The sequence below is a fragment of the Aptenodytes patagonicus genome, chromosome 3, assembly GCF_965638725.1.
Source record: "Aptenodytes patagonicus chromosome 3, bAptPat1.pri.cur, whole genome shotgun sequence".
Taxonomy (NCBI): domain Eukaryota; kingdom Metazoa; phylum Chordata; class Aves; order Sphenisciformes; family Spheniscidae; genus Aptenodytes; species Aptenodytes patagonicus.
The window spans coordinates 39,130,427-39,157,028 of NC_134951.1; the positions used below are offsets into that span (position 1 = coordinate 39,130,427).

Consider the following 26,602-nt stretch of genomic DNA (forward strand, 5'->3'; position numbering starts at 1 on the left):
TCAGGCAACAGTTGTTTATTTATTGACTTAAACAAGCAAAAGGTATCCTCAGACATAATGGCCACCACTCGAGCAATACAAATCAATGCTACTGAAGAACAGGGAACATCTTTTCTCTCACCCCTCCCATCCCAGAAGTAACAATAGAAAAACCAGGGCCCCTAGAGAAAAGAGAAGGAGAAAAATTATAAAAGGCGCTTGGAATGAGCTGCAGAGTTGAAACATGAACACTAAAAAAAAAAAACCCCACAAAAAACCATTAGCTAATCCACCACATCACCACAATCACCTCAAAAATAACTGTCATTGTTCCATTTCTACAGGTACCAAATATATAGCGCTGTTTAACAGCGATTTCAATGTATTAACAACTGTCCTCAGCTGAAGCAGAATAGCAATTACTATTTATATGAAATTGGAGGCTGCAGATAGAACAAAAGGTTTCCACGGAGTACGATGCAAGTTAATGAAAAGAGAGTGGGGGAGAAACAAAGCTACTTTTAAGTTACTGTATGTCTCTATCAATCAAGCAAGTCATCCTCTACTGATAGCTCATTACAGACACAATATCCTGATAGAGTATGGCAACTCTACTCACCCTGTGACAGTACATCTGAAGAATGTATCTATGAAGAATGTACCTATAAGTCCCTTAAGCTGTGGGCCACTGAAAATCCCAGCCTGCTACTCCTGTGTGGGTATTTTTTTAATCAGACATCAGCAAAAAAGGAAACAGACTGCATGCAAAACAATTGTTGCTAAATCATTTAGTCTTCCTTGTAACAGTTGAAAATATGAGTAAGGCATTCCTCAGATTTAGAGAAAACATTAGGAGGCTGTAGTTTTGCAGGCAAGGAGACCTTTTATTTTAATCCATTAAAAGAACCCAAAATAGTCAGCAGGTGGCCACATCTATCCATGTTTCATTAAAATCACATAAACCCTAAGTACAAAAGCACCACTGATTATTGCTCTAGAAAAACTGCATGAAAAATTCAAATACGCACAGTAAAAACATCACCATATGCACAAGACAATTTCTTAAAGCAAGTGTATGGAATGCTGATCCAATTTTACACATACCTTGCAATATTAAGTTGATATTTATATTACTTGGCAACAATGGGAATTTCTAAAAGCACTGTTATGAGAAGGGAAGTGTTCATATACAGTTTAATATGTCAACTATCATAGTCCTAAAAAAATTAGCATTTACAAAATACTTGATAAAAATATCTTTTAAAAGTTGTCCAAGAGGTACATAAAATCAACCCAAAATTCTCATGATATTTCATTCATTCTTGTCACCTACAGATTCAGTTTTCTGAGCCTGTGGAGAAGAAAAAAAGAAATTAATTACTATAGTAAATTGCCATTACATACCTAAATACCCCAACTACCCTTACTCCTTCGATTTCTTATTTGCAACAGCTCAGTTCCAAACCTATGTCCATAGTACATTTACACAAACAAAACAGGTACATTCACACACTCTTCTTAAATTATTGGTCCCAGCTTTTCAAAAGCAATGCAAGCCTTACCTGTCAGCTTCCATTGTTCACACTGAAAAGCACCACACTACTATCTGTTTCTATTCACTGCACACATGCTGAATGCTCTACCGTACCCTTAACTTTCACTGTTTCAATCTGCCCTTTTACTGACAGTGTGCTGGGTGGGGCACCTCTGGATGTTGAAACACTAACAGTTGAGCGAGAGATGCGAATCTGCAATAACATTATGGGCAATAAAAAGAAACATTATGAACATGCTATCAATGTCTGAAAGGCTGAATAATTAAAAAACACTGATTCAATCAGCAGGAGGTATGTGTGGAAAGTACCTCTTCAGCTTTATTTTCACCATTTTCAGATGGTGTAGTACCTTCCTTTGCAGCTTCTTGCTTTTCATCCTTCTTCCCTTTAGCACCTTTGTTGGCCTTTGTTCCAGGTTCCTTCTGACAGAAGATTAAAAACATGGGCATAGACATTGTATGAGTAGCCAGCACCCTACATCTTTATCAAAAAACTAAAAAGCATATAAACTAAAAAGCAAATCTTGGCCAGCTGCACATGCCGGACTGAAACAGAAAACCAGCTAAAGACTACCTGGAAAACGAATATCCACAAAAGTTACATAGAAACTCTCAAAATTTCTAGAAAATGCTGATGTCTGCTTCTTTGTTGTTTCTACTAATTTACAGGGATACAAAACCCCCTCAAACTATTTTGGTAGAGCTGAGCTGTATATACAGAGGTGTATATGAGGTATCTGTATGAACAAATCTGATTATTATTGGAGTGTATCAATTATTATATATTGAAAGCTTATTCAGCCAAGCACAAACCACACAGTTTGTGTAACAGCACTACACTTTCGATTAACATGAAATATTAAATTAGATTTAAAAAAATAAGCATTTTTGTTGGCTGTCCTTTTGTTAGTTTGATAACACCTGTGATGTTCATTCCATGTCAATGAAAGAACCAACCAACACACTAGGGAGGCAAACACTGATAAAAAGCCATCTGCAGCAACACAAAGCAGAGAATTTATCAAAAGGAACTATTCTAACAGCTACAGTTTTGTTTGGAGATTTGCTCTTAACCAAACAAGTCATATGTTGAAGTCTACTTTTTTTTTTTAGTCCTTGCTCTATGTACATGTTTATATTTGTGATCTAAGGCTAGTAGAGACATAGGTTAAGGATTTTAAGTGCAATGGGATAAAAATTTAAATGGTATTTAATTGACTATTTTACATTAGTATTTAAAGTAGCTCTGATAAACACTGTGGAGATCTTCCATGTGATCATTTGCTCCAGATTCCCCATGCAAAATGGCACTGGTAGCTGTGAACAGGGATATTAAGGTCAGTCTCCCTTCATTAACCACCTTTCCCCAGCGATCCCCATACAGGAGCGGGGTGGTGAGGAGGGAGTGTCAGTAATCCTAGTTCCAGGGCAGCCTGAATTACTCCTTTCACCCTTCAGCTTCAATGTTACACAGCAGCTGTGGTGCTTAACTGAAAAGCTCATTGGTGGTGTGAGTATAGTCCTCACTCTTCACCTACTGAAGAACAAGCTAAGGACTTGACTTGGTAAATCCATAATTTGCAAGCTTTTAACACTAAAAATTATCTCAAATCTGTACCATCTTCAGTTGTTTACTAGCAGGTTCAGAGTACACACTTGCTGTTTTCTGTTTAGCAGACCAAGATTAATATACTCCTTAAAATGTGATCCAGTTAAGACTTTGGAAAAAAGCAGATTACTGTATTAAAAAATTACTTAGAATAATGTCATAAAGGATTTGAGTCATCTGAAACGAGCTTCAAATGTCTCTCATGCAGCTTAGACTGACTCCCTAACACCGAGCTCGTTTCACAACATGTACGGGAAGTTACAGAACCTACCATATTCCCTTCTTTATTAATACTCTTTTTAAGAAGGGAGCAGGATGGACTCAGCAAGACTTTATTGGCAATTTCATTTGACAAATCATGAAGTGTTCAAAGCCATAGTTTTACTTTCGCACACGGACTTTGTATCCCGATACTTGCCCAACTGAGATACCAATAAAAGGACTTGAAAAAATGTAAGTGTGAGGAGTGCTAGACTCAGTTTCCAGCAGTATGTTTTTTTCTAATAAAGCAATTGCTCTTATTTAACATTCCCCTTGGGCACAAATAAATCTACAGTTTCTGAAGTACATGTTTTACATGCAGAAATCCTGAAAAGGTATTTCAGACACCAATAAGATTTTAATTTGACTGTAACAGGCCTAGAAAACCCAAACCATTCAATTTAAAATATATTTAATTTCACCTTTAATTATAATTATGCATTCTCAGCAACGGCCAGGCTTCAAGAACAGGTAAGAGTTTCTCACTATGAAATGAAGTACTGCTCCTCTAGACAAGGAAACAGGATGGCACACAGTAATCTCAAATCCTATTGTAGAAATTGCTAGGTCTCGGGTAGAGCTTACTCAACCAACCCTGTACATTTCAGGAAAAGGTGCAGGAAAGGTAAAGATTCTTCTTAAACTAGGAATTCACTACGAACTAACATGGTCTGCATATCAAACAGGCAAGACATTTTGTCTGGGCCAGTAATGAGGCCAGGAAGGGGTGGAACAGAAAAAAAAGAATGATCTAATTTGTTTATTTTCGGGGGGGGGGGGGCGGCAGGGGAGCTGATGCCTCACAAAAACGCAGTGAACTGAACTGTTTGTAATGCAAAGAAGGAGTATACTTGCTTACTATTGGCTACAACGATAGCAACTAAAAAGAAGAGTATTTACCTTCGTGGTTTTCCTTGGTTTGGGCTCAGGTTTTGGTGGAGCAGGTTTCTATAAAACATTTTTAGTTGCAGGGTGCGTTAGACATACTACCAGAAGCCAGCCAGCCACCTCCACCCCACACCTCCCCTTACTTCCTGCTCGTTAGTATGCAGCTAGAAAAAGACTGAAAAACCTTAATGCACAAATGCACCTCACCACTGTACACACCCATTTTCATTATCTCACTCATCTAGGAGTCAAAGCAATTTGGGGGTCATTCTAAGAGTAAAACGTGGAGATTAGTAGTAACTATTAAAAAAAAAAAGTCAGATACGTTCTAACAGAGAAGAGGAACTAAAACCAAATACTAGTAGTGGCATCAAATGAAGTCCTTGAAGGACAGCTCTTTCTCCTTCCCAGAGAAGTAGTTGCATTTCCACAACTAACATCAGCCTGCAAAACGGTGCGAAGTCAATACTGCACATAACAGACAGTGTTGCACTGAGGTGGGGAAATACATCTTTTGTCAGAACAACCTGAAACCTGAAACCAAGAAAACACAGATAACTTTAGCTCTAGAGTGCTTAAATATCCCTCAGCAAGAATAAAAATTGAATCAAGCAAAACATAACAAACCTGTTTGGTCTGAGAAACCATATGTGCCTAGAAAAGTATATACCAAGAGGTGTTATACATACTTACAGCTGACAATCTTGCTGATCGTCTTGTGGGCTACAGAAAAAGAAAAAAAGGAGAAAACATTTTTATAGGCTTACAGCAAACAGTATCCAAAGCAACATAGTATCAGTCATTTCATGGTGACAGCATAAAATGTGCCCCTACCAAAATACGTCTCTAGAGCCGAACACAATTCACATCTTCCTCATCATGGACGATCAAAATTTTAAAGGGACAAAGTGATGTGAAAATTAGCAATAAAAATTGTTCAGGAATTATAACATCTAAATCTCCATATGGTTAAATACTTCCCGCCCCCCTTATTTTACAAGTACTTCCAAGTCCCTTGATGCTCTATGAAAGGTTCACAAATACAGCAAGCTTGTCTACCCGTGCACAGGACACTGAACCTTTCTCATAAATACTTAGAATGATGTTTCTATAATCTAGCAGATGCTACTTGTAATAGTGGGTAAAAATACCACGTGATTAACAGCAGAATAAAGCTAACATCCTTCCCTAGAGGATATCAGAGTGCTAAAATTTCAAAACATGAAACTAAGTCCTTCTACTTCCTCAGTTCCCCACACACTCACTCCGAGAGCCCAGGTGCACAAAGACAGCTGCAGGATGAGAGGGAGAAATTATTTCTTCTATTTAAACACAATTCTCAAAAGGAAAGAAGAAAGTCAGATATTCTGCTTTCCTCCACCTTTATCACTTCAACACACCTTCCTTATTAAATTATTTCACTCTGTTCTTTGTCATAAATTTATTACTGAAGATGGGTTAAGTCTTAGATAGTTGTAAGCTCATTAGTTTGTTCACAATATTTTTGTATTCATTAAAACAGATGAACCCATGATCCAGTTACACAGGATGGTTATCAAACAGAGTTAAAGTTTGGTCTATGTCATAAAAGTGGAATCACACTTGTAGCCAAATAAAGGGACAACTCAACTGCAACAAATATCCAATGTAACACAGCTTAAAAAGCGAATCAAAAATATCTTCTTAATTACATATTAAGCACTTAAGTTGATCTGAAAAAACATGGCTCCACATATCTTGCAACAGGAAAAAGCTGCTGTTAATACCTGAAGAATGCAGTAATTTGTATTCATTGGAGCCATTTAGGTATTCTTAGTGGAAAGCGGTAGTGAATGGTTCAGATCTGTGTCCAGCAAAATAGAAGTCTTGTCAAAAAACACCTAAAGATATTTTCAGCTATCAAATATTTATGCATCATTAACAAACAAAAGTAAACCGCTCTTTTCTTGGCAATTTAGAATATCGACTGCTTGTTAAGCAGCTTAGCACTATTTTACAACAGGTTAAATAAAACATTTCACTTTGTCAGGTAATCAAAGAACTCCTAGTTCAAGGCATCTTCTTTTACAAATCTGTTTTCTTAACTGATGATCCCTCAGCATTTGGGCACTGGAATGTTATGTTAGCATCTACTTTTTAAAGGATAGTACGTTGTTTTAGATAGATTATAATTCTCTCCCATATTCCCCAACTGTTCCTGTTCCATGATTGGTTTCATAGAAGGCTTGTATCGCCAGAAGAAAGTCAGCATAAACCCTCAGTTCTTTAAAAATTCCTGACAGGTAAGTAATTTTAATTCTCATTCAGAGTTTGTATGTATTTTGTGTTATCTGATTATAAGGAGGGAACTGCAGTCAAGTCAGCAAAGGTCACATTTTAATGTGCTTTTGGAACCCCTGTCCCCCTCCAAACAGCTGTACTAAGCCAGGAACTAGCAGCTCGCCCAAGAGTCTATTTGACACCTACGGAACGAGTCTATGAAATGGAGCAGACACAGAACAACACTTTGCACTTTCCTACTGTGCCAGCTTCTGGCAATCTACAGTTGCGAACTTTCCAACCTGGATATTACATCCACATCATGTGTTTAATAGTCCCCAAGGGTCATTTTCTCCATAAATTTGTCTAATAAGCTAGTGAACCCGTTTACACTTTCAGTTTCCATAACATCCTATGGCAATGAGTTCCATAATACAATTACGCACTGTGTGGAAAAGTAAAAGCAAAACCTTCCTCCTCTGTTGTTTTTCCTTTAAACTTCTTGCCACTAGACTCCTCTTGTTTTTGGGTTATATGAGTAATAATTCCCTAACTGCCTTTCTCTGTGTTACTTATGATTTTATCACGCCTCTGTTACATAACAAAGTCAAGAATCCTAGAAAATCTGGGGAGTTTTTTTGTTTGTTTGTTTAAAGCTGCTCTGCATCCTCTGTTTGTTCCACTATACTTGGTATCCTTTTCATTCTATCGTGGCCTTTTTAAAGAAGAGTCAGGAGAACTTCATTTGGTAGTCCCACATCTGGGAGCACAACAAATTAATCTTGTGATACACTGATGTTTCGCACTCTGTCCTCTAGTATTTTTTTTCCTATATTCTAGTTACCTTTTGTTTAGAAGAACTGACGTTTTCTAGTAACTATTCACTGTGATTTCACAATCTCTCCCCTGATTAACAGCTGATTTGCTGACCATCACTGTCTTCCCCTCCCCTCATGTATTAATTTGCATTTCTCCATACTGAATTTCTATTGATATTTTATCACCTAGTTATCAGTGACATAACAGCCTTCTCAGTCTCTCTCACTTCTCACTACCCTGATAATTTTTTGTAAACTTAGCAAACTTTGTCATTTCTCCAGTACCTCTTCTCCTAGATCATTAATGAACATATTCAGCAGCACAAGCCCAAACACAAGTCATAGGATCATGGAATACCAGGTTGGAAGGGACCTCAAGGATCATCTGGTCCAACCTTTCTTGGCAAAAGCACGGTCTAGACAAGATGGCCCAGCACCCCGTCCAGCCGAATCTTAAAAGCATCCGATGTTGGGGAATCCACCACTTCCCTGGGGAGATTATTCCAATGGCTGATTGTTCTCATTGTGAAAAGTTTTCCTCTTGTGTCCGATCGGAATGTCCCCGGGATTAACTTGTACCCATTATCCCTCATCTTTTCCATGTGACTCCTTGTAAAAAGGGAGTCTCCATGTTCTTTGTAGCCACCCTTTAAATACTGGAATGTGGTGATAAGGTCTCCCCTTATCAATCCTTCCAATACTCCACTGATAATTCTCCTCCATTATGAAAATTAACTACTTCTTCCCTACTCTCTTCTCATATCTTTTATCTGTTACCAGTTCTTAGGAAGATCGTCCCTTTAATCCATTCTAGCTTAGTTTTTTTAAGAACCTGCCTGGGGAGCCTTATCAGAAAGTGTTCTTTACGTGCAGGTAAACTATGTCAATTGGCACGCTATCATCCTTAATACCCGTTGACTTCTACAAAGAACTCAACTGCCTGAAGCATGACTTCTCTCTGCAAAATCCGTGTCGACTCTCCCATTATACATTTGTCCACATATACTTTTTTTTTTTTAAACTACTTTTGCAAGTTAGACTTTATTTTCCAGAATTCCTTATCTAAAGTCCTGGGGCATTTCATCACCTTCAGTTACTCTGGTACTGAGGCCAATGCAAGCAGTAAATTACATACTGCACTTAACAGTTTGGCAATTGCTGGTGAATACTGTCTAGTTCTCGCTCGCACTCCATTAAAGAATGTCCTCCAGACACTACACCTGTGAGAACAGGCTCCACTGTGAGAACCTCCGTAAGAATTCTCCATAGCAGGAGTTTCATTACTGTTTTTCAGTTTCACATTTGTCATGCTGGAGGGTTTGCTCCTTTCCTTATTATTTTCCATCAATACAAAAAACACCTTTCAAGAATAATAAATCTCCCTTACTTTGCTATTAAGGTATTCTGCGGGGTTTTTTTGGGGGAGGAGTGGGGGCTTTTGAAAAATAATATGCATTTCTGCAAGCCTCTAGCATGGTGTACCACAAAGTCTCTCTACCACCTGAAACCATTAAACTTTTTAGCTGCCCCTTTTAATAGGCTCTCATTTTTAATAAATGAGTGGAGTTATCAAACATTACCATAGTGGAATTTATTTGCACTTAAATTCCTGCAAGAATGATGAATCTGAATATATTATGGTCACAATTACAGAACAGTTCTCTGACAACTGTCTTTTTAACTAGCTCCTACATACTACTGAGGGCCAAATAAAGAGCTGATTATCCTTTTATTGGTCCTTTGATTTGTTCCTCCAGGAAGCAAGCATTTACAGTTTTAACTTTTTTGTCTTTGTAATGCCATCCCATGCCTTTTACCAAATCTCTGAAAGGTAACTGAAATCTCCATCAACACTATTTCAATCCTCAGAGCCTCTCTGATCTCCCTTAACATCCCATTGCCACTTTTTTAATTGTGGTCAGATGATAACTGGCACAATTTCTACACTATATACTTCCCATTTACACATGGCTTGGCAATCCATAAAGGAGTCTGCTGTACTTATTGATACAATTATTCTAGAGAAATATTAAAGACGTAATAGAAAGCCATTTGACCACTAATGCAACTTGGCTCTCAACCCTGTATAATTTTTACCTTGGTGTCACAGTTTCCCAACAAGTTTCTGAGTTGCCCATTGTATCAATGTCCTCATTTAAAGCCAGATAGTCCAAGTTGCCCAGATTTAGATTTGCAGCTTTTGTGTTTTGGCTTGACTGCCTGTTTTCATTAGCATGAATTAAACAGGGCCTTATTTCTTAAGACTGCTCTTTACCTTTGCAGATGCAAACTTTTATGGCTTCTGTGCTCGTCCCCGTTCTCCACCTGATAGGGAGCTCTGACTTCGCCCTATGTGCTCTCAAGAACTTGCCAGTCTTCCCTCAGATGTTTAGTTTAAAATAGTTCAGAAGATCTCCTCAGTGCCATCCACATAGGTCTGTTTTAGTTCAGACTGAAGCCAGCCTTCCTACATTAAGTTCTGCCTATTCCAAGAGCTCCCACAGTTTCTAATTTAATCCTACAACCATCTTCTTCATTCACACACTGAGAGCTACAGGTGTATCTACTGAGAGTATCTTAATTTGTTTGGTTTTTTTTTTTTCTTTTCTTTTTTTTTCTGTAGCATCAACAGCCACTATTATCTCACCTTGACTGAAGACTACTCTAACAGCTCTCATATTTCAGAGTCAGCGGGCTCTCTCCAGAGAGCCTATGTATTTCTCTGAACTTTCTGGTCTTTCTTCTTTATTCTAGCAATCAGGTCTCAAATTTTTAGGGGAAGGAACTTTTACTTTTCTGGCTCTTGAAGAAATACTATCTAAACTTGGACAGAGAAGAACATTCATTCAAAGGAAATGATATTTTTACTATGATTTAGTCAGCCTTTTCATACTTTATGAAAAAAACAAAACAATTTGTCTTCTAGGAAATTCCATAGAAAAATACTGAGGTATCAAAATCTATTCCTCTCAGACCTCCTTTTTACTCTACCTGTTTTTTTCAGCTTATTGTAAACTTTACTATTGTTTGAAATATTTTGACATTTCCACTGTACCATCTTTTACTACCAGACTGAGCAACAACCAACTCCTCAATGCAGAAAGTGTACAACTTCATTAGACTATTTTTCCTGTTCAAATATGCTCAAAGATTTAAAAGAAGAGCAATTAATTGTTAATTCATTTGAATATTCACCCATTCTTTTCAAGGTCCTGATTTAACTTTGTCTGCCACAAAAGATGACAACTAAGAAAATGAATCCTTGTAATTCTCTACCTGTTTTTTAAATTCATATTAAGGGCTGTGACAGACAAACTAGCAAACTTTACTGTAGAGGTCAAGGTATCACCAGCTGTCTCCTTGCATTCACTAACAGAAGTTACTGTGCCCTTAAAACAAATTCAGACAAAGAAAACACACAAATGTGTCAGCTGCTCCAGTTTAGAACCTGGCATCTTAATTCAAGACAACCTTCCATCAGTCACTTAAGCTAAGAATAGTTTTTAAGTAGACTGGCTGAGGTGTGTGCATTAACCCTCTTCTGCCAACCCGCTAGAGACAGAGCAACAGTTCCAGGCACTGTTGCCACAAGATCCACCAGAGCTTGTCTATCAAAGCCCTAAGTGTTTCTGAATTTTTTTTTGCGTACTAGTAAGTTGTATGAATCCTCAGTGCACCAAAACCAAATTACGCCAGATAAGCCACAAATGTGGTTTACTGTCATTATTCCCACTGAAAACACCTCACTAGAAGTGCCAGAGCAATGCGTAGTCTTCCGATATGCAAGACTGCAGATCTCCAGTTAAATAATTACATGCCAAAATAAATTTAAAAAAAGAAATATATATATGTACTTGCCTCTTGTTTAGTTACTTTTGCTGCATCCTTGCCTTCAGCACCCTCTGGGGACTGAAAGAAAATATTAAGTCAGTGTTTTTATTACAGAGTTAAAAGCATCCAGGCAACAGCAAAACAAAGATTACAGTGAAGATTCTTCTTTCTATACATTGCAGCAACTTAAAGAAGCCTGGCAAATTTATATTAGTATTTACAAGCAGCATTGTACCAAAGCCATTCTAGATTTTCCAAGCAAGAACACAAGGACTGATCATGACCAGGTACATACATATCATATCACACAGCATCCCTCAGTGGTCCCTCTAGCCAATTAACTAAAGCATCCATAGGCTCCAGTGGGAGCTCCATCTAATCAGCAGTTGGTAGCACAACAGTATGAACTGGAAATCTGAGGTTTGCTCTACTAGGGCTTTTGAAATCCCTGAGAAATTTAACACGTTTCTTCCCAAACATGAACTTAACTAGTAACGAGATGTGATAAGATGAACCAAGAAAACACAGCATTACTGAAATGAGTGATTTCTTTACCTCATTTACTCCTTTTGTGCCTCAGGCTCGCTCAGCTGGAAGCTTTAACAGTATCTTTCCCTCATCTCATCTCCTCCATCAGAACAGTAAAAATCAGTAAAACACCAAGACGTTGACACGAAAACTAGGGACAAACATGTTTCTTTACAAGAACAAAGTATCAGCCTGACCATTCTAATGCTCCTCTTCCAGAGGTACTAGAGAAACGTTAGTTAAACCACAGAGGGGTGGGGGGATTTAAAAATAAATAAATAAATAAATAAATAAAAAATCAAGCTTCTGTCTTTTGTTTACAACTCAAGACACATTACTTCACATTTTGCAAGTGACTGGTTTTCCACCTAGGAGCAAGCAATTCATGGAACAACAACAGCAGCAGCAGCAGTTAGAGGAGAACTACAAGAATGGCATGTGTTTCAAAAAGGCATTTAACAGGCAGAGAAGGCAATTTGGTTGCTGTTTTGTTTTTCAATCAGTAAAGGAGCAGGCTAGTTACCTTTTCCTTTGCCTTTCCATTTCAATCCTAACCCAAACCTCCCCCCAGATTTTGACACGGAGTGTCTCGGAGTAATACAGTTATGGTTTAAAGCAGAGAAAAAGACTGGCTAGTTTGCAGCAGTTGACCACCACCTTCTCCTGTTATTGGGCTCTAACATACTTACAGAAAGACACCCCCCACCAGAGAATAAAACGTGGCTTTGTTACTGTGCGCTCTCCTGACAGAAAGCAAGCACGCCACAAAAGCAGCTGGTTTAAAAAAAGCCGAGGACTGATCATCTAAGTAGCTAGCAAACAGCAGGAAGTTAAGCAGCACTGCGCAGCGTAGAGCAACTCAGAATAGCAACAGAGTCAGGCATCCAAAATGGAGCCTGACTGCTCCCTACGCTACTGCAGCCTCACCAGCCACCTGCAGGATTGTTTCAGGTTTGCATTCCTAAAAGCCTTTCGGTTTGGTTACTAAAGAGTTGCTACAGCTTGATGGTGGGATGCTGGGAGCATCAAAAGCCATAAGGAATACAAAAACAAGTAGTTCCGTGATCACTGTCAGTAACAAAGTCTTGTTTCCTACAACTTCCCTCTTCAGCTCACGATACGGTACAAGCTCTGGGTATAGCTTTTCTGTAGTCCATGAATTCCTAACATCTGTTTCTCCTATATGAATTTTCTCAAGTCTAACAAACTTGCACCCCACCCTTTCCCCGGGAGGGACCTCAAATAGCATCCTTCCTGTTCTGGGCACCTATTTACATGGAAGTTCTCCCAGATTTTATAGTCTTTCCCTCATAGTGGCCAAGAGGCTCAAGATTTACAGGGGTAGGGTCAGAAAGACGGCATGATTCATTTCCATCGGAAGCCAGGCTAAAAAACTCACCATAAACTAAATGAAGCTGACTGACACTCCACAATCGGGCTGTTTTACCCTGCTTCACTTTTAGGAACGACAGAGCTTTGCAACAGGGCTAAATCATCACAAGATGGCACTGCCACATGCCAACAGCCTTGCAGTAATTGCCCAAGAGCAAACTCTCACCCTGAAATACTGCAGTTAACACACAGATATTTACCCCATTCTCTTTAGCACTAATGAAAGACAAGTCTCCTACATTTCTGACAGACAAGGCAGCCTGATTTTAGATGCCAGTATTATTGCTTGACAACAGATTTTTAAAAACTGTTCATGAAGCTAACCACAGGGAGGAAAAAATATTAAAATACTCTTAACGCAACCACAACCACTGTATACCACTATGATATATTACACAACATACTTCAATTAGGTTAGCTAATTAGCCCAGCATTCCCTCTCAAGTTAGAAAATCCAACAGCAATTCTGAAGGCCATATAACTTTCTCCATGCGCAGTAATAATCTCAGAGGTGTGAATAAGCAGCAAGGGGTTCTGACACGCTCTCATTTCCATTTCAGACCTGCTCCCTCCTCTCTGCAATCACTACAAGTCCAGGCGTTTGGAGGCTTCACTCGTCCTCCAGGGCCTTGGCTCCCCAGTATGCTGGCAGAGCTGTGTGGGAGGCCATGTCATGAATAAGGTAATTGATCCAGCTGAAAAATAGCATGCTGCTTAAACAAATTTACAAATATTATAAATATATGTACAAATTATAAATATATAGTCTTCCCTGCTCCAGCAGAATCATTTTACTGCACAGCTGCACAAACAATTGAGCCAGGAAAACAGACAAGAATGAAGTGGCATGGGGCAGTTGCAAGCTGCCTGGGACCCTTTTAAGCTGACAGACACACCAAAAAAAATACGTATGTCAGATATGGCTACAGTATATTTGTTAAAAGAGGAACAGAAACCTATTTTCCCATCTGTGAGTCCTGCTTAGACATCCCAGTGAGTCCCAGCTGATGTGGATCTTCATGCTAGTTTTTGCAGTACTGTCTCCTCTCCCTAGGGACCAGAGAGATTTGTACAGGAATGGACTTGAGCCAAGCATAGTTCCCAAAGAACTTGGCATGCCACACGCAGTGACTGTCTGCACTAGCATCTGGAAGTCACAGGACTTTTATGTAGATACCACCAAAACCTTAAAGTCCTTGTCCCTAACTCTTCCACAGGAACCCTTCCCCCATCTTTTGTCCTGGTGACAAACTACTGAAGGAACTCTGGCTTCAAAGCAACCAAACATACTAAGTAACCCATCCCCTTGGCACATTTTTCCACATGACGTAATGCTATGGATCACCATATTTCACATGACACCCCAGTCACATTCAAATGTACCCTGGATATTGTGTCTTACATCGTAAACTAGTCAGCAGTGGGACTGTCCACACCGCAAGTTTTGTGCAGCAGAATCAAAGACGAATGCACGCGCTGAATTACTTGACAAGGGCAGTACTCCAACCTCAGTAATTCTTCAGCTGTACTCCATCATATGCCTGTATTATACTAAAAAGTAGTCCCTATAGGCCTGCTGTGCCTGATACTGTATGGATGCCTACAAGAGACAAGACAGATAAAACAAAAAAGCAAGTAAGGACACAAGTGATAGTGATTTTTTTTTTCCCAATCACAGAGGTACACAGAAGGAAAGAAGCTGACTGGCTAACTCTAAATATGCTTTTGACATTTAAACTAATAGCAAGTTTTAGGTTCAGATGACCACACATTGTGTCATACCTCAATTAGCACTACATATTGGCAATAAGATTGTAAATTAAGCTGTAGCTAAGCTTTGTAATCTGTCACAGCTGCATAACTTTTATATCACAAGATTAACCTGGAAGGCTGCATGGAAGATTCCCTGTGTCTATCAGCAATCTGCTTTTTTATTTATTTGCTTTTTCCCCGCCCCTTTTTAAGGACAACCTAGAAAATAATTTTGAGAGGATTGGAAAAAACAAAGGAATATTAATAGATGATAGAGAACATTAAAAAAATCAAAATATTAAAATTGAGGTTGTTTGTATACACAGTTCTTGCACTTTACCACCTGTGAAGTATACATAAGAACCGGTGTTTCCATGCACCAGGACAATACTGCGGTATCTTCAATGACACCACCATTACAGAACTGTTAAGCTGAAACCAGAAAACTAGATAACTGTTTTAAGGAAACATTTAATAGAACATACAGGCAAATTTCCTTTTTTAATTGTTCTTAAGGCTGGGTTACTTGGTAGAGATGCACCACAAAAGAAACAAAAAGCTTCAATTTTTCTAATCAAAACCCTGCAATATAAGCAGGATGTAATGACAATACAGTTACAAAGTAGTGAAGTTATTGATGTCTATTTGAGAGATCCAAAGGTACATGTTTGAACTTGCAGCGACCAGCTTCAGGATAAATATTTTGTTTGTACTTAAATGAATAGATTGTACTATTATAAAGGAGTACATTAAAAAGCACGAAGAATGAGAATACAAGTATGTGAGAAGTAACAGTCAGTACAGAAGGTTGCTTATAAAATGAAACAGATCATTCATTCTCTGAAGGATCTTATTACTAGCCGAAACTCAACACCTTGGCTCTGATGGGACAGAAATGAGTCCTTTCATACCCATGTGAAAAAAAACGAAAAAGCAGATGCCAATTTAATTCAAACTACCACGTTAAGAAGTTAAAGGCGGAAAGCCTTCACTGTCCTAACACTTGAGTACTCTCTATAGCGTTTCCTCCCTTCTTTGCAAGCTGTTTTGTTCAGCCACATCTCAATATGCTGCCTGCAATGGGATTTGCCTGTAGATACTTTCCTGGCTCGCTGTTCTAGCTGCAATTTCCATGATGTAATGCTTTGGTCATTCCTCCAACAACTTTTTTCACCAACCAAAATATGATAAAAGCTTGCAACAAAACCACAGTGCAAGAAAAGAAGACGTACTGAGCCCTAAGCCTTTTTCAGGGTTTACTGCACTATTTTCCTAAAATTTTTCCTCCCCTCATTTCCCTGTGAGTAGAATTCTGCATTAGACTAAATCGAATGCAATGAATTGTTTCCCCATACATGCTAGATCTTCTAATTAACTGTCTTCAGAGCAGCTCTGAATTTTTGTGCCAGTTCATAAATGTAATTAAAATGCTGTTTATTTGTTTTAGATTAGTGAAGACTACGTGTTGACTAATTTAACACCAACCAACTCCTGCAACACCCTTCTAACCATTGTTTCCTCATTTAGCTCCTCCAGCATCTTGCCATTAACCTTTGTTTATAGCTAGTTCTTAGATGTTTTCAGCAGATAAAACAGTGCTCACTGCCAAGCCAATGTGAATTAACTTTGCAAGTAAAATTAATTCTCCCTAATAAATGCTTTAAGAGATCAGGTATTCTTCCTACTACACCCCTTCATTTCTTTTTTCTACCAAGAGCCTGATCCTGAAAGGGCGGGGGGGGAAATGCATGCCACTAATTTAAAGAACAAGTAATTCTACCAGAACCATGAGTGAAGTACAGCATAAATCTGGTTACTGGCTGGATTTTTTAAATACTTATCCAAAATGGTATCTGTCTTGCTCTCTGCCAAAAAATCCAAGGGTGGTTTTTTTTTTTTTTTAAATATACCATACATACATGTACATATATTCTTCACTAAAAAAACCCCAACAACAAAAAAAACTGTTTAAATATTTATTAAGTATATAATATTATAATCTTTTCTGTTTAGAAGTATTACAATGAAATATTATACAATGTCATTTTTAGAATTTAAATCCCTCCATCTTACATCTATTAAGAGCAGAATATTTAATTTTCTAATTCTTTGGGGAAGAATGTCAAGATCATAAGTTCTGAAAAGACAAACAGTATTTAAAAGTTTAAATACAAAGACCACCATTAATATCCCCTGGTATTAATAAGCAATTAGGGGAAAAAAATCAGGGAAAACATTTCCTGATCAAAGTCTCCATTCTTGCTTAGAGATTCAAGCCAAACAGAGTGACTGGTTAACATGCATTGCATTTTCATAGAATATATGAGAAAATAAGAATACAAACAGCCTGGTTATAAACAAAATCAGTAGGTTCAGAAAATGCATTTTATTAAATTCCTTAATTCTTAACAGGTAACGTCTGTAAGCCTTATGCTCTTCCAGACAAGACAGAAGAGACAGAAACCAAGTTAGGCCTGGGGTATTTCTAGATATGCAAAACCAGCCAGAATAAATGCTTTTCCAAAAGAGGAAATTCCTTCATTGTAGATTGAGGTTTTGCTATTCCCACTGAAAAGAGGTCAAAGATTGACCAATATAATTTAAAACACATTTAAATTCGATGGGACATTTTAGAAGTCTCACAACTGGTTTGGCTTTTATTTTTCCTTCCAAGTTTGTCTTCCCTGTAGTCAGTTTTTTGAATATGACATCTTCTACCTATAGCAGAATGAAGAAGTAAGAGCAGTTTCTAGAGGCTCAGATTTAAAAAAAAGAAAAACAGCATTGTAATTTAAAATTAGACAGACAGTTCCTTTTTCAGACAGTGAAGTAATGAGCTGCATTTTGAAAAATACAGATCAGCCATGGGAGCAGTGAGCACAGTGCATTTGAAATTGTTCAGTTTCCCCTGAACACCAAACGTGATAATTCAGCTAGATAGTAAGTAAATTCTTGTGTCAGTATTTGCTTAACCATTTTACTGCCACTGTAAAATAAAAAGGCAGATTCAAAGAATATGATGGATGAAATCCAATCCCTAATAATATTATTTCTCTGACCTTTCAAAGCTGATGCCAGTTCTGCAAGTGAGATGAAGCTGATCGACTCATGCAAGTCTACATACAGAGCCAGAGTTTTTAAAACCTTGAAGATTAGGTTCTGAAATCTGTATCTAAATAGAACTGATCAGATCTGCAAAGCAAAACTAGCACAAAGTACTTCTGAAAAAATATATGAAAAAAAATTATCTACTTAAAGATAGAGATTAGACAACTACTTTCACTAACAACCTGAAAATTCTGATTCCTGAAAATAGCCACCTCTGACAGAAAAGTACTCTGAATGACTGAAAAAAAGTGTATAATCCTCCCCTCCCAGAGGACATAATTGTGATAAAACCACAATAATCTAGAAAAGAACCTTTTTTGTTGTTTTTACAACTAACTGGTGCCACAGAACATCAAACCTCCAAGATGATGATAGCAGGTCCACAAGTAAGAGGTAGGTACCAAAGGCACAACTGGTACAATGCCTTAGATACGACGACCTCTTAACCCCAGCTGGAATTATTACCGGGATGTAACAGGAGTATTGCTCTACTACATCAGCCAGAATGGAGAGCTTCATAGACAACCTAAATGCAGTTTCAAGAGAAGAAAAAAAGTAAAATGTCTCCAAGAGGGTGCAGGTGGGATAAGGAAGAAAGGATGCAGCAGAGATAAAGGATGTTTTCCTACTACGAATAGAGCACCGACACCTCTCCTCAACTCTGCTTGAGAGGAACAAAATACTGTAGAGGTAAAAATGTCGTTAGACACTTGATTTCCAACTATGGAAGCACTGTCTGCTACTACTAACTCAGGTAGCATTAGGACAACAGAGAAAGCTAGGTAGGAAAAGCAAACATAACCAACAGTCCCAACAAAGCCAGTGTTGATGGGAACATATGCAATTTTTTTGCGCAGACAGATCCCAACATTCTTAGGGAACATTGCATTTTATATTTGCAGCTTTCACTGTTACCAAGTACACCCACTCTTTACTACAGGAAGACAGGAGCTGTATCTCCAAATTACAGGAGTAATTAATTGAAAATTGGTAATTTCCAAAGACACCAGGGGACGGGGGGACAGGACGACCAACAAACAAAAAACAAGCCCAATGCCTGCCCCCCTTGCCCCATGGTGCAAGGACACAATTTGACCACTGAGTTGTTCTGATTATTCTAATGAATTAAGGAATACTCCTCTATGCACTCTAAGTTAGGGACAATCAAAGAAAAGCTGGCTAAGGCTGCCATCTGATTAATGCCTGGCTGCTGCTAAGAAGAGTTCTGCCCTTTCCCACCTAATCATTCCTGCCAATAAACCAGCTTAACTCTTTGTGCCAAGGTACACCACAAAAGTCCAAACTGTAAAGTCCCACACTGCCAATTTTGCTGACAATAAAATTGGTATAAGAGCATCTTACTTCTTCATGCAGCCAGTTGCTCATTCCCAGCCCTACTCCCTTCTAACAGGTTACCACACATTCATTGTGCCACTATGCAGCATCTCTAAACTGGATCAGTAAAATGATCCAGGATAAAAAAAAATTCTAAAGCACATTCAAACCTGTTAAGTAGACAAGCATTAAGAGGATCGTGGCCTGAAATGTAAGTCCAGCACCTGAAAACACCTTTTTGACTACTGGACCACGGGACAAATCACTGTGCTAGCTTAGTGCAGTTAAAGCCCCGAATATAGATGGTGGCCATTATGATCCTATGAAGTGCTAATTTCCAAGAGAAATCTCTGGATCTGGTTTACTTACACTCTACAAAAAAGGCAATATTACAATCATGTCAAGAAAAATTCAACTTCATACAATTTCTCTGAAACAACAAGGATATACCTTGGAACATACCAGGCCTATACACAGCTACTGCCTGGGTATAAAACAGCAGAGAAAGTGAATTTTTTTCAGGTAAGACAGAAGAAAAGCAGCCTTAAACTAAATAGCATATACCTGCTACATTCCATTTACACACAGGACTTCATTTTTTTAAACTTAACAATACTGATACTCTAGAATACAAAATATTATCACCCCCGTTGGAGTGTTGAACTTCTGTCTATAAAGATTACCTGCACCTGGTTAGTTTTGAACTCAGAGGTGATGACTTACAAAGTAGATTGTACTACTGGGTACACCTCATCAGATATCATGCTTTAATGCGCCCAAGGAGCATTAGGAATGATTTTTAATTGACAATTCAGTGAAAACCTAAGAATTTTTAGGTTGCCCATTCATTAAGTCCAATTGTATTTCAGTGTGATCTAAGAAGAAAATTTATATACATTGTTATCAATTGCTGACAAATGGGTCAGATTTTTACAGAGTTGTATAAAATGATCAGAAACATTTTAATCTATAAATCCTTGGTCAATGAGCTTTTAATCTCCGTAACTCTAAAAAACAGTCTTAGCTAAAATTATATAATTAGCTCTAAGCTATTTTAAAGTGTATCTTTAATATAAAACGTGGACAAATTTTTCTTGCACGTATTTTATAGCTCTGTAAACATAATTTATTGCAACATGGCATAGCAGCATTACTCAAGCATGTTTTTTCTTCAGTGCCACTCAACACTGCTACACTGTATTGTATCTAAGTGTACCATATGCAGATAAAAATGCCACCTTTTCTGCTTAATTTTTCTATGAAAGATGTAGATCCTTTGAGTCAGTCTGGTCAACAGATACTTGGAGTAGGCCAACTAAGCAGTTTTCAATTGCTTTAAATACATCAAGGTTTAAAATTCTCAATAGTTACAAATTTAGTACAAACGGTACAATTTCTAAAATTGGTAAGCGACAAAACATCCTTTTCCCTTGTATTAGAAGACTCCGGCAGTCTTTTAAGATGCTCTGGCACCTCTATTCTGTTTGCCTTGGCTGAATGTTAAGCACATCTCTGCATAGCAATCGTTTTACCTGTCCCTGCAAAGGATGCCGAAGGTAGAAGCCCACCTGAGGACTCTGCTGGCATGTTAGGTAGGAGTTTGTCGAAGTCAGGGGTACCTCAGTGACACAGATGCAAAGGTGGTTGTCTTCTGCTGTTGCCTAGCCTGTTTTCCAGTAGTTACTGAATGGTGTAGGATTGATCTAACAGGAAAAGCAGAAAGAGAAACTACCTTTGCAGAGGCCTGACTTCTGCTCTTAGTCCTCACGTAGCACAGGGAGAAAGGAGGAAGCAGTCAGCATGAAACGCAGGGGGAGTTCAAGCAAAGTCTGGAGAGAGAAGTGGGACAGAATGGGAGTGGGGAGAGGGCAGCAGCCAAGACATCTGGATCTGGTACTGACCCCTTTTCCCTTCTAATCTATAATCAACTCCAGAGTGTGAAATAAAATACAGAACCTCCCCCATTTCTATGTCCCACTGCTAACAGTGTGCCCTGTTAGTTTTGTTCTAGGATAAACTGAAGAATGCCTCTGCTACAGAGCAAGAGCTTCCAACCCCAGTGATGAAACAAGTTGTTGGCAAGGTGCGAGTCCCCACATCGCTGCAGCTTCTTTCCTGCCAAGTAGCTTCAAAATGAAGATAACCTTAGCAGAAAAAACACTACGTTACATTGATGCTGGTATGTTGAAATGACATGGACTGATACACAGCTGAAGTATCAGAACATGGAAAGGGACATAAAGTGGAGCTGGACAGCACTTGAGTGTGCTTCATACTGCTGCATTATGAACACAAACTCACCTGCTACTCTTGCACAAGATATACACCTCATTCCACAGACCTAACAGCGACAGTGGGATCATTCAGAGCCACAGCAAACAGCTGTCATCTGCAGGACTCTCAGCTTCATTAGTTAATTGGTGCTTGATCACATACAAGTTGCTCCAACAAAATTTTAGAGAACCAGTTACTATTGCAAGTTCCTCAGTTTCACACCACAAAGCAAGATGACAAATTTGGAGATGTAACAACAACAAATGCACCACTCAGAGTGCAGAAGGTGTTTATTAGGGGGAATAAAAAAAAAAATCAGGACAGACATCTTAACCTGAGAATCCAAGATGAAGGGACCATTCCAACAACTCGAGCATTTACTTCTGTGCCCCATTTCCCTATCAGTGGATGAAGAACAACATTTCTCTTTGAATATTCGTGACACTTCAGAAATGCAAACTCAAACACGCAGAAGGATTTCACAAAGAAAATTAAGTGTAGGTCCAGACAAAAAAGCGTAAGTAGAATTTAACATCTCTAAGTTAGTACATGTAATAACGTGCATTTAACCCCAAGGATTAGAAAATACATTGATTAGATACCTGGTTGGCAAAACAACTAGTACAGCAAGAGTCCCACAAAAAACTATCATGTGATCATGTAACTAAATGCACTACAATAGGACAACCCTGGAATATGGCACTTTCTAACTTCCACTAAAGAAGCAGCATTCCAAGCAAAATATTCAGAGAGTTTGTTTTTCTGTAGTAAATATAACCAACTAGTCTCTCTGACTTTAAAGAAAGTGAGTTTGCATAATAGAACAGGAACCTGCCACAGATGTTCTCTATTACATTTTCACAGTATCGACTGTACTGCAGAAACTAACGTTCCTGACTACAAGGCAGCGGCAAATAGTCTACTGAAGTGGCTAACTAGACCACAATATTTTTTTTATTTGCTCTGAAACAGCAGCGATATTCAAAGATGTTATATTAAATAATAATAAAAAAAAAAGACTTAAGAAAAAGTTGCATCTAGTCCTCACATCTGATTCAACTGCAAGTGTTTTCAAAACAACATGTGAGGTGCAGGTCACGTTGCATAGAGTCAGATGAAAGATCGAGTTGGGTCATTTTGGAGCGCAACCCCAACTGACAGGCTCCCCATTCTATACTGGGCAGGTCACCACTTGACCTATTAATATCCCTCAGAGATGGTGCACATTCTACATAAAGGTGCAAGTACTGTTCATCTTCACGACGATCACATTAAAGCTGACGTATGTATGCTTATGCACATGGGTGTACGTTACCATACCATAATTCTCTTTGTCATCAGGTACAGAATGGTTCTTCATCCTTTTATGGCTAACATTGAGACATTTTTACTGAGGCTGTTCAAGGTCAAGGAGTTTTCCAATATGACCCAAGAGCTAATTCCAGCAAGACAAGCGACAAAACAAAACATCCCAATCCATTTCAAGGCATTCGTTGCTACCAATACCACAACAAGCATTCTGGTTTATCCCACACTGGCATGCCGTTCTTCTTGTGAAAGGCCATGTTCACACCACAACACGTTATTACAACAGACAAAGGGTGCAGAAATCTGACAGAAGGAGTCCAGAGTTCAAACTCTTTTTGTTTTAGCGCAGTATTTAACACCATCTCAACACACAGTAAGTTCTTCCTTTTCCCCGTGACCCTCAACCAACGACTAACAATACCACAATACCTTAGGCCGCAGCCCTCTAGTGAAGGGGAGACAGCCTACTCTTTTTTTGTTCATAATATTCATAATAAACATAAGGCCAGAGACTCAGCAACTGACTTCAGTTTACATAGATGAAAAAAATCAGAGATGAAAAGAAAAGCAAACAAAAAGGACCAGCCAGTTTAGATAACAAAGGCATACACAAAACCAGGTACAGGTGGATTCATGCCCTTTCTGCAATATTATTTATTTACTTACCCCCACGTAACTGTGAAAATTTCTCATTTTAACTTTTGATGTTTATTTCCTTATAAAACTTTCAGTGTTAGCAGCCTTTTTATAAATTAGAAATTTTAATAGAAGAATTGACTATTAGCTGCACGTGATGGTTTTGTCTCCATGTGGAAGCGCACTGGTGTAATTATTCAGCTACTGCTGTATCACTAACTTCTCACTCTATGGATGTTATTCTGGAATAAAATTGACTATTGTACAATACTTATGGCAATTCCACTTTCCTCAAAAAGCAAAGCCATTAATCATACACTTTTCCCGGAACCAGTGCTTCCCCAAAACCATACTTCATATATAACCTTAAAATGTAAACGTTTACCTGTACAATGCTAAGTAAATTAAAATTTACTACGCCATCAAAATTCATCTCCATTGCTCTGATCCCATATGCAATGTTTTTATTACTTTTTTATAATCTTCTAGAAAGAAGACATGTTCTCGTGGACTTACTACTCGAAGATAGTTTCTCTTAATAAACGTTTCACAACAGACCATAAAAATCTACATGAGTGACTTTAACTCAACCCCATCTTAGGAAGGACAGCCTGAAACACTATCCATAGCGTAAGAACACAGAAGGGCAAAGGAAACACGGTAGGGAGTTTGCAAGGTTTCCAAAGTTGCGGAGAGTCCTATGGGCACAGGCTAATTTTCAACTTTTTCCTGATGACAAGCAACGGCACTAAAAGAGCAGAAGCACGCGAGGCCTTCGCGAGGGTGCAATGACAGAAGAGCAAGAGGAAAAACTGCCCAACGTTCACTAACTTTAAGCCCAGTTATCCCAGTAAAGGCAATCAACCCCACGGTTGTGTCCGTTTTCAGAACTGGAATCAGGTTCTTAACTATGAATTATATAATTCAGTAGCATACTTGACAATTTGACATTTTGATACCTCCCATAAGGAATAAGGAAAGGACAAGAGCTGAACACACTGGAAGTCATCATCAGCCTGTAACTTTATTAAAGCAGACCTGAGCCCCAGCCCAGATATGGTGTATTAGGAGGTCACAGGTGATATTTGGGAAATCCCCAAAAACACAAATTGCTTTGCCTTGGTTGAGCTAGCTAAAATTAAAGGACTGCAGCTATTATTTTTTGTCGTAGCGCGTATTAGCGTCGAGTCCCTCGTTACACTCAATCAGCGCCGGCAGAAGGCAGGCAGTAAGTTCTCGATGAGGACCTCCATCCAGCGGGGCCTCCCTCGGTCGCCCACCCCCGGGGGCCCGGCGGGCGCCTCCTCCGCCCCGCACCCTGTAGGGGAGGGGGCCCGCTGCCCCCCTCCACACTCAGCCTGCCTTCTGCCAGCACCGCAAGCGCTCCCCGCGGCCAGGACGCCGCGCAGCGAAGGCTCCGGGTTCAAGCAGGAAAGAGAAGGATAGGAAAAAAACCCACGACGGCGAGCCCGGCCGCTGAAAGGCCGCCCAAGTTTCTCTCCCTCCGGGGAGGCGGTCTCGCAACCGGCCCCCGCCGGCGGCTCCCTCCCGAGGAGGCTGGCCGCCCCGAGGTGCCCGGAGAGCTAAAAACGGACGGCGGCGGGGGCCGGCCGTGGCCCCCCGCCCCCGCCACGGCTTCCCCGGCCTGGCGGGGGGCGGCGGGGGCCGCGCGCGCTGCCTCAGGAGGCGCCTCCCCTCCCCGGCGGCCGCCCCCCGCCCCCGGGGGCCCTGCCCGGATGGGCGCCGGAGTTGGTACATACGGGTCTGCCGCGGGAGGCGAGGAGAAGGGTGTAGTTTGTTTTAAACATGGCTTGCCTCTCCCCTCCTCCTTTTACCTCGGAGCCATCACCCGAGCACGGCGGGAGGTGGCGGCGGCGGGATCCGGCACCCCCGGGTGGAGGCTGCCCCCTCGCCGCCGCTCCCCCCCCGCGGCGGCGGCGCCGGAGTTTGCAAGCAGGGAACTCCTCCCGCCGGGGGCCAGGGGCGAAGCCGCAGCTGCTGCAGCGCTTCTCCCCGGCGGCGGAGGGAGGGGGGGGGCCGGAGTTGTGATAGCGACTTCACCCCCCGGGGACGGGGGCGACACCGCCCCGCGCGGCAACGGGAAAGTAAACAGGGGGCGGCGGCGGCGCGGCGGGGAGGGGTGGAGGGGGCTTGCAACAGGCAGCAAAATACCCGGGCTCGGGAGCAATCCGCGGGCTCCGGAACGGAACGGCGGCGGGAGAGCAGCAGGCGCCCCCGGCCCCTAACGCGCGTTTCACCCACCGGCCGCCGCTCGGCCCCCCACCCCTGCCCGGGGGAGGCAGCACCCGCCGCACGCCCGGGGCGCCTTACCTTTCTCTTCGGCATAATGTCCCTGCTCCGGGCCGCGAAAGTAAAGCGACGAAAGAAGCTCCGGCAGAAGCGCAGATCCGCCCGGTGGTGGCGGCGGCGGCGGCGACACCGGCGTCGCTGGTGCCCGCAGCTCTGCCCGCGCCCGGTGCCCGCCGCGCCGCTCCGCCGCCCCCGGCGCCCCGGCAGCCCCCACCGCCAGCGCCCGCCTCGCCGACGGGGCGGGCAGAGCGGGGCAGCCCCGGCTCTTGATTGGCTCCCCAATTGCGCCGCGCCCCCCTCTCCGGCGGGAGCGGGCTAATCAGGGGCAGCCCGCGCGGGTCAGAGGCCGGGCGCGCGGGGACCGTTGGGGCCGGCCGCGGCCCCGGGCCCTGTGGGGAGCGGGGGTAGGGCCGGCTGCCGGGCGCCCTCGGGGGGAGCCCGCCTGCGGCCTGGAGGCGGCTCGCCGGGTGCCGCGGTTCTTCATTAACGGTTGGGAAGGCGAACCGGGGGTCTGGGTGCATCGGGCAAGTTGCGCGCGGCGGGCAGGGGACAGCATCCGCTCAAAAAACCTGCAGTGCTGAATTACTTCAACCTGTTCAAATTTCCCTTCACTTTCTCCTCCCACTAGTTCCGGTTTCTCTTCCTCGACTGAAATCCGCTGCAGTCTTTCCCCATCGTGACCGTTCTCCCTTCTTACACCCGGGGGTTTATTTTGCCGTGTAAATCCATTCATCCTCCAGTCCTTCAAATGTAAGCAAG

At 40.9% G+C, this 26,602-nt stretch overlaps 1 protein-coding gene across 3 annotated transcripts; it reads right to left on the reverse strand.

The window, feature by feature from the left end:
• On the reverse strand, positions 1 to 26,026 carry HMGN3 (high mobility group nucleosomal binding domain 3). Of its 3 annotated transcripts, XM_076333124.1 has the most exons (8): positions 25,294 to 25,362; positions 11,228 to 11,278; positions 4,986 to 5,015; positions 4,305 to 4,352; positions 1,844 to 1,957; positions 1,542 to 1,727; positions 599 to 1,330; positions 1 to 161 (listed from the first exon to the last, which is right to left on the reverse strand). In XM_076333124.1, the coding sequence occupies exons 1-6, from the start codon at positions 25,339 to 25,341 to the stop codon at positions 1,596 to 1,598; spliced, it is 423 nt and encodes a 140-aa protein (XP_076189239.1). In that variant the 5' UTR covers positions 25,342 to 25,362; the 3' UTR covers positions 1 to 161; positions 599 to 1,330; positions 1,542 to 1,595. The 3 variants fall into 3 exon arrangements, with proteins under 3 accessions (XP_076189239.1, XP_076189240.1, XP_076189238.1); XM_076333125.1 differs by lacking the exon at positions 25,294 to 25,362 and adding an exon at positions 25,865 to 26,026 and having other exon boundaries at positions 1 to 1,330; XM_076333123.1 differs by having other exon boundaries at positions 1 to 1,330.
• Between the last annotated feature and the right edge of the window lie 576 nt (positions 26,027 to 26,602).

Coding starts and splice junctions, on each gene's coding strand:
- HMGN3 (XM_076333124.1), bottom strand. CDS start 25,341: ATGTTTAAAACAAACTACACCCTTCTCCTCGCCTCCCGCGGCAGACCC. Junction 11,279..25,293: donor TCGCCTCCCGCGGCAGACCC/GTATGTACCAAC, acceptor ATTTTCTTTCAG/TCCCCAGAGGGTGCTGAAGG. Junction 1,728..1,843: donor GTGAAAATAAAGCTGAAGAG/GTACTTTCCACA, acceptor ATGTTATTGCAG/ATTCGCATCTCTCGCTCAAC.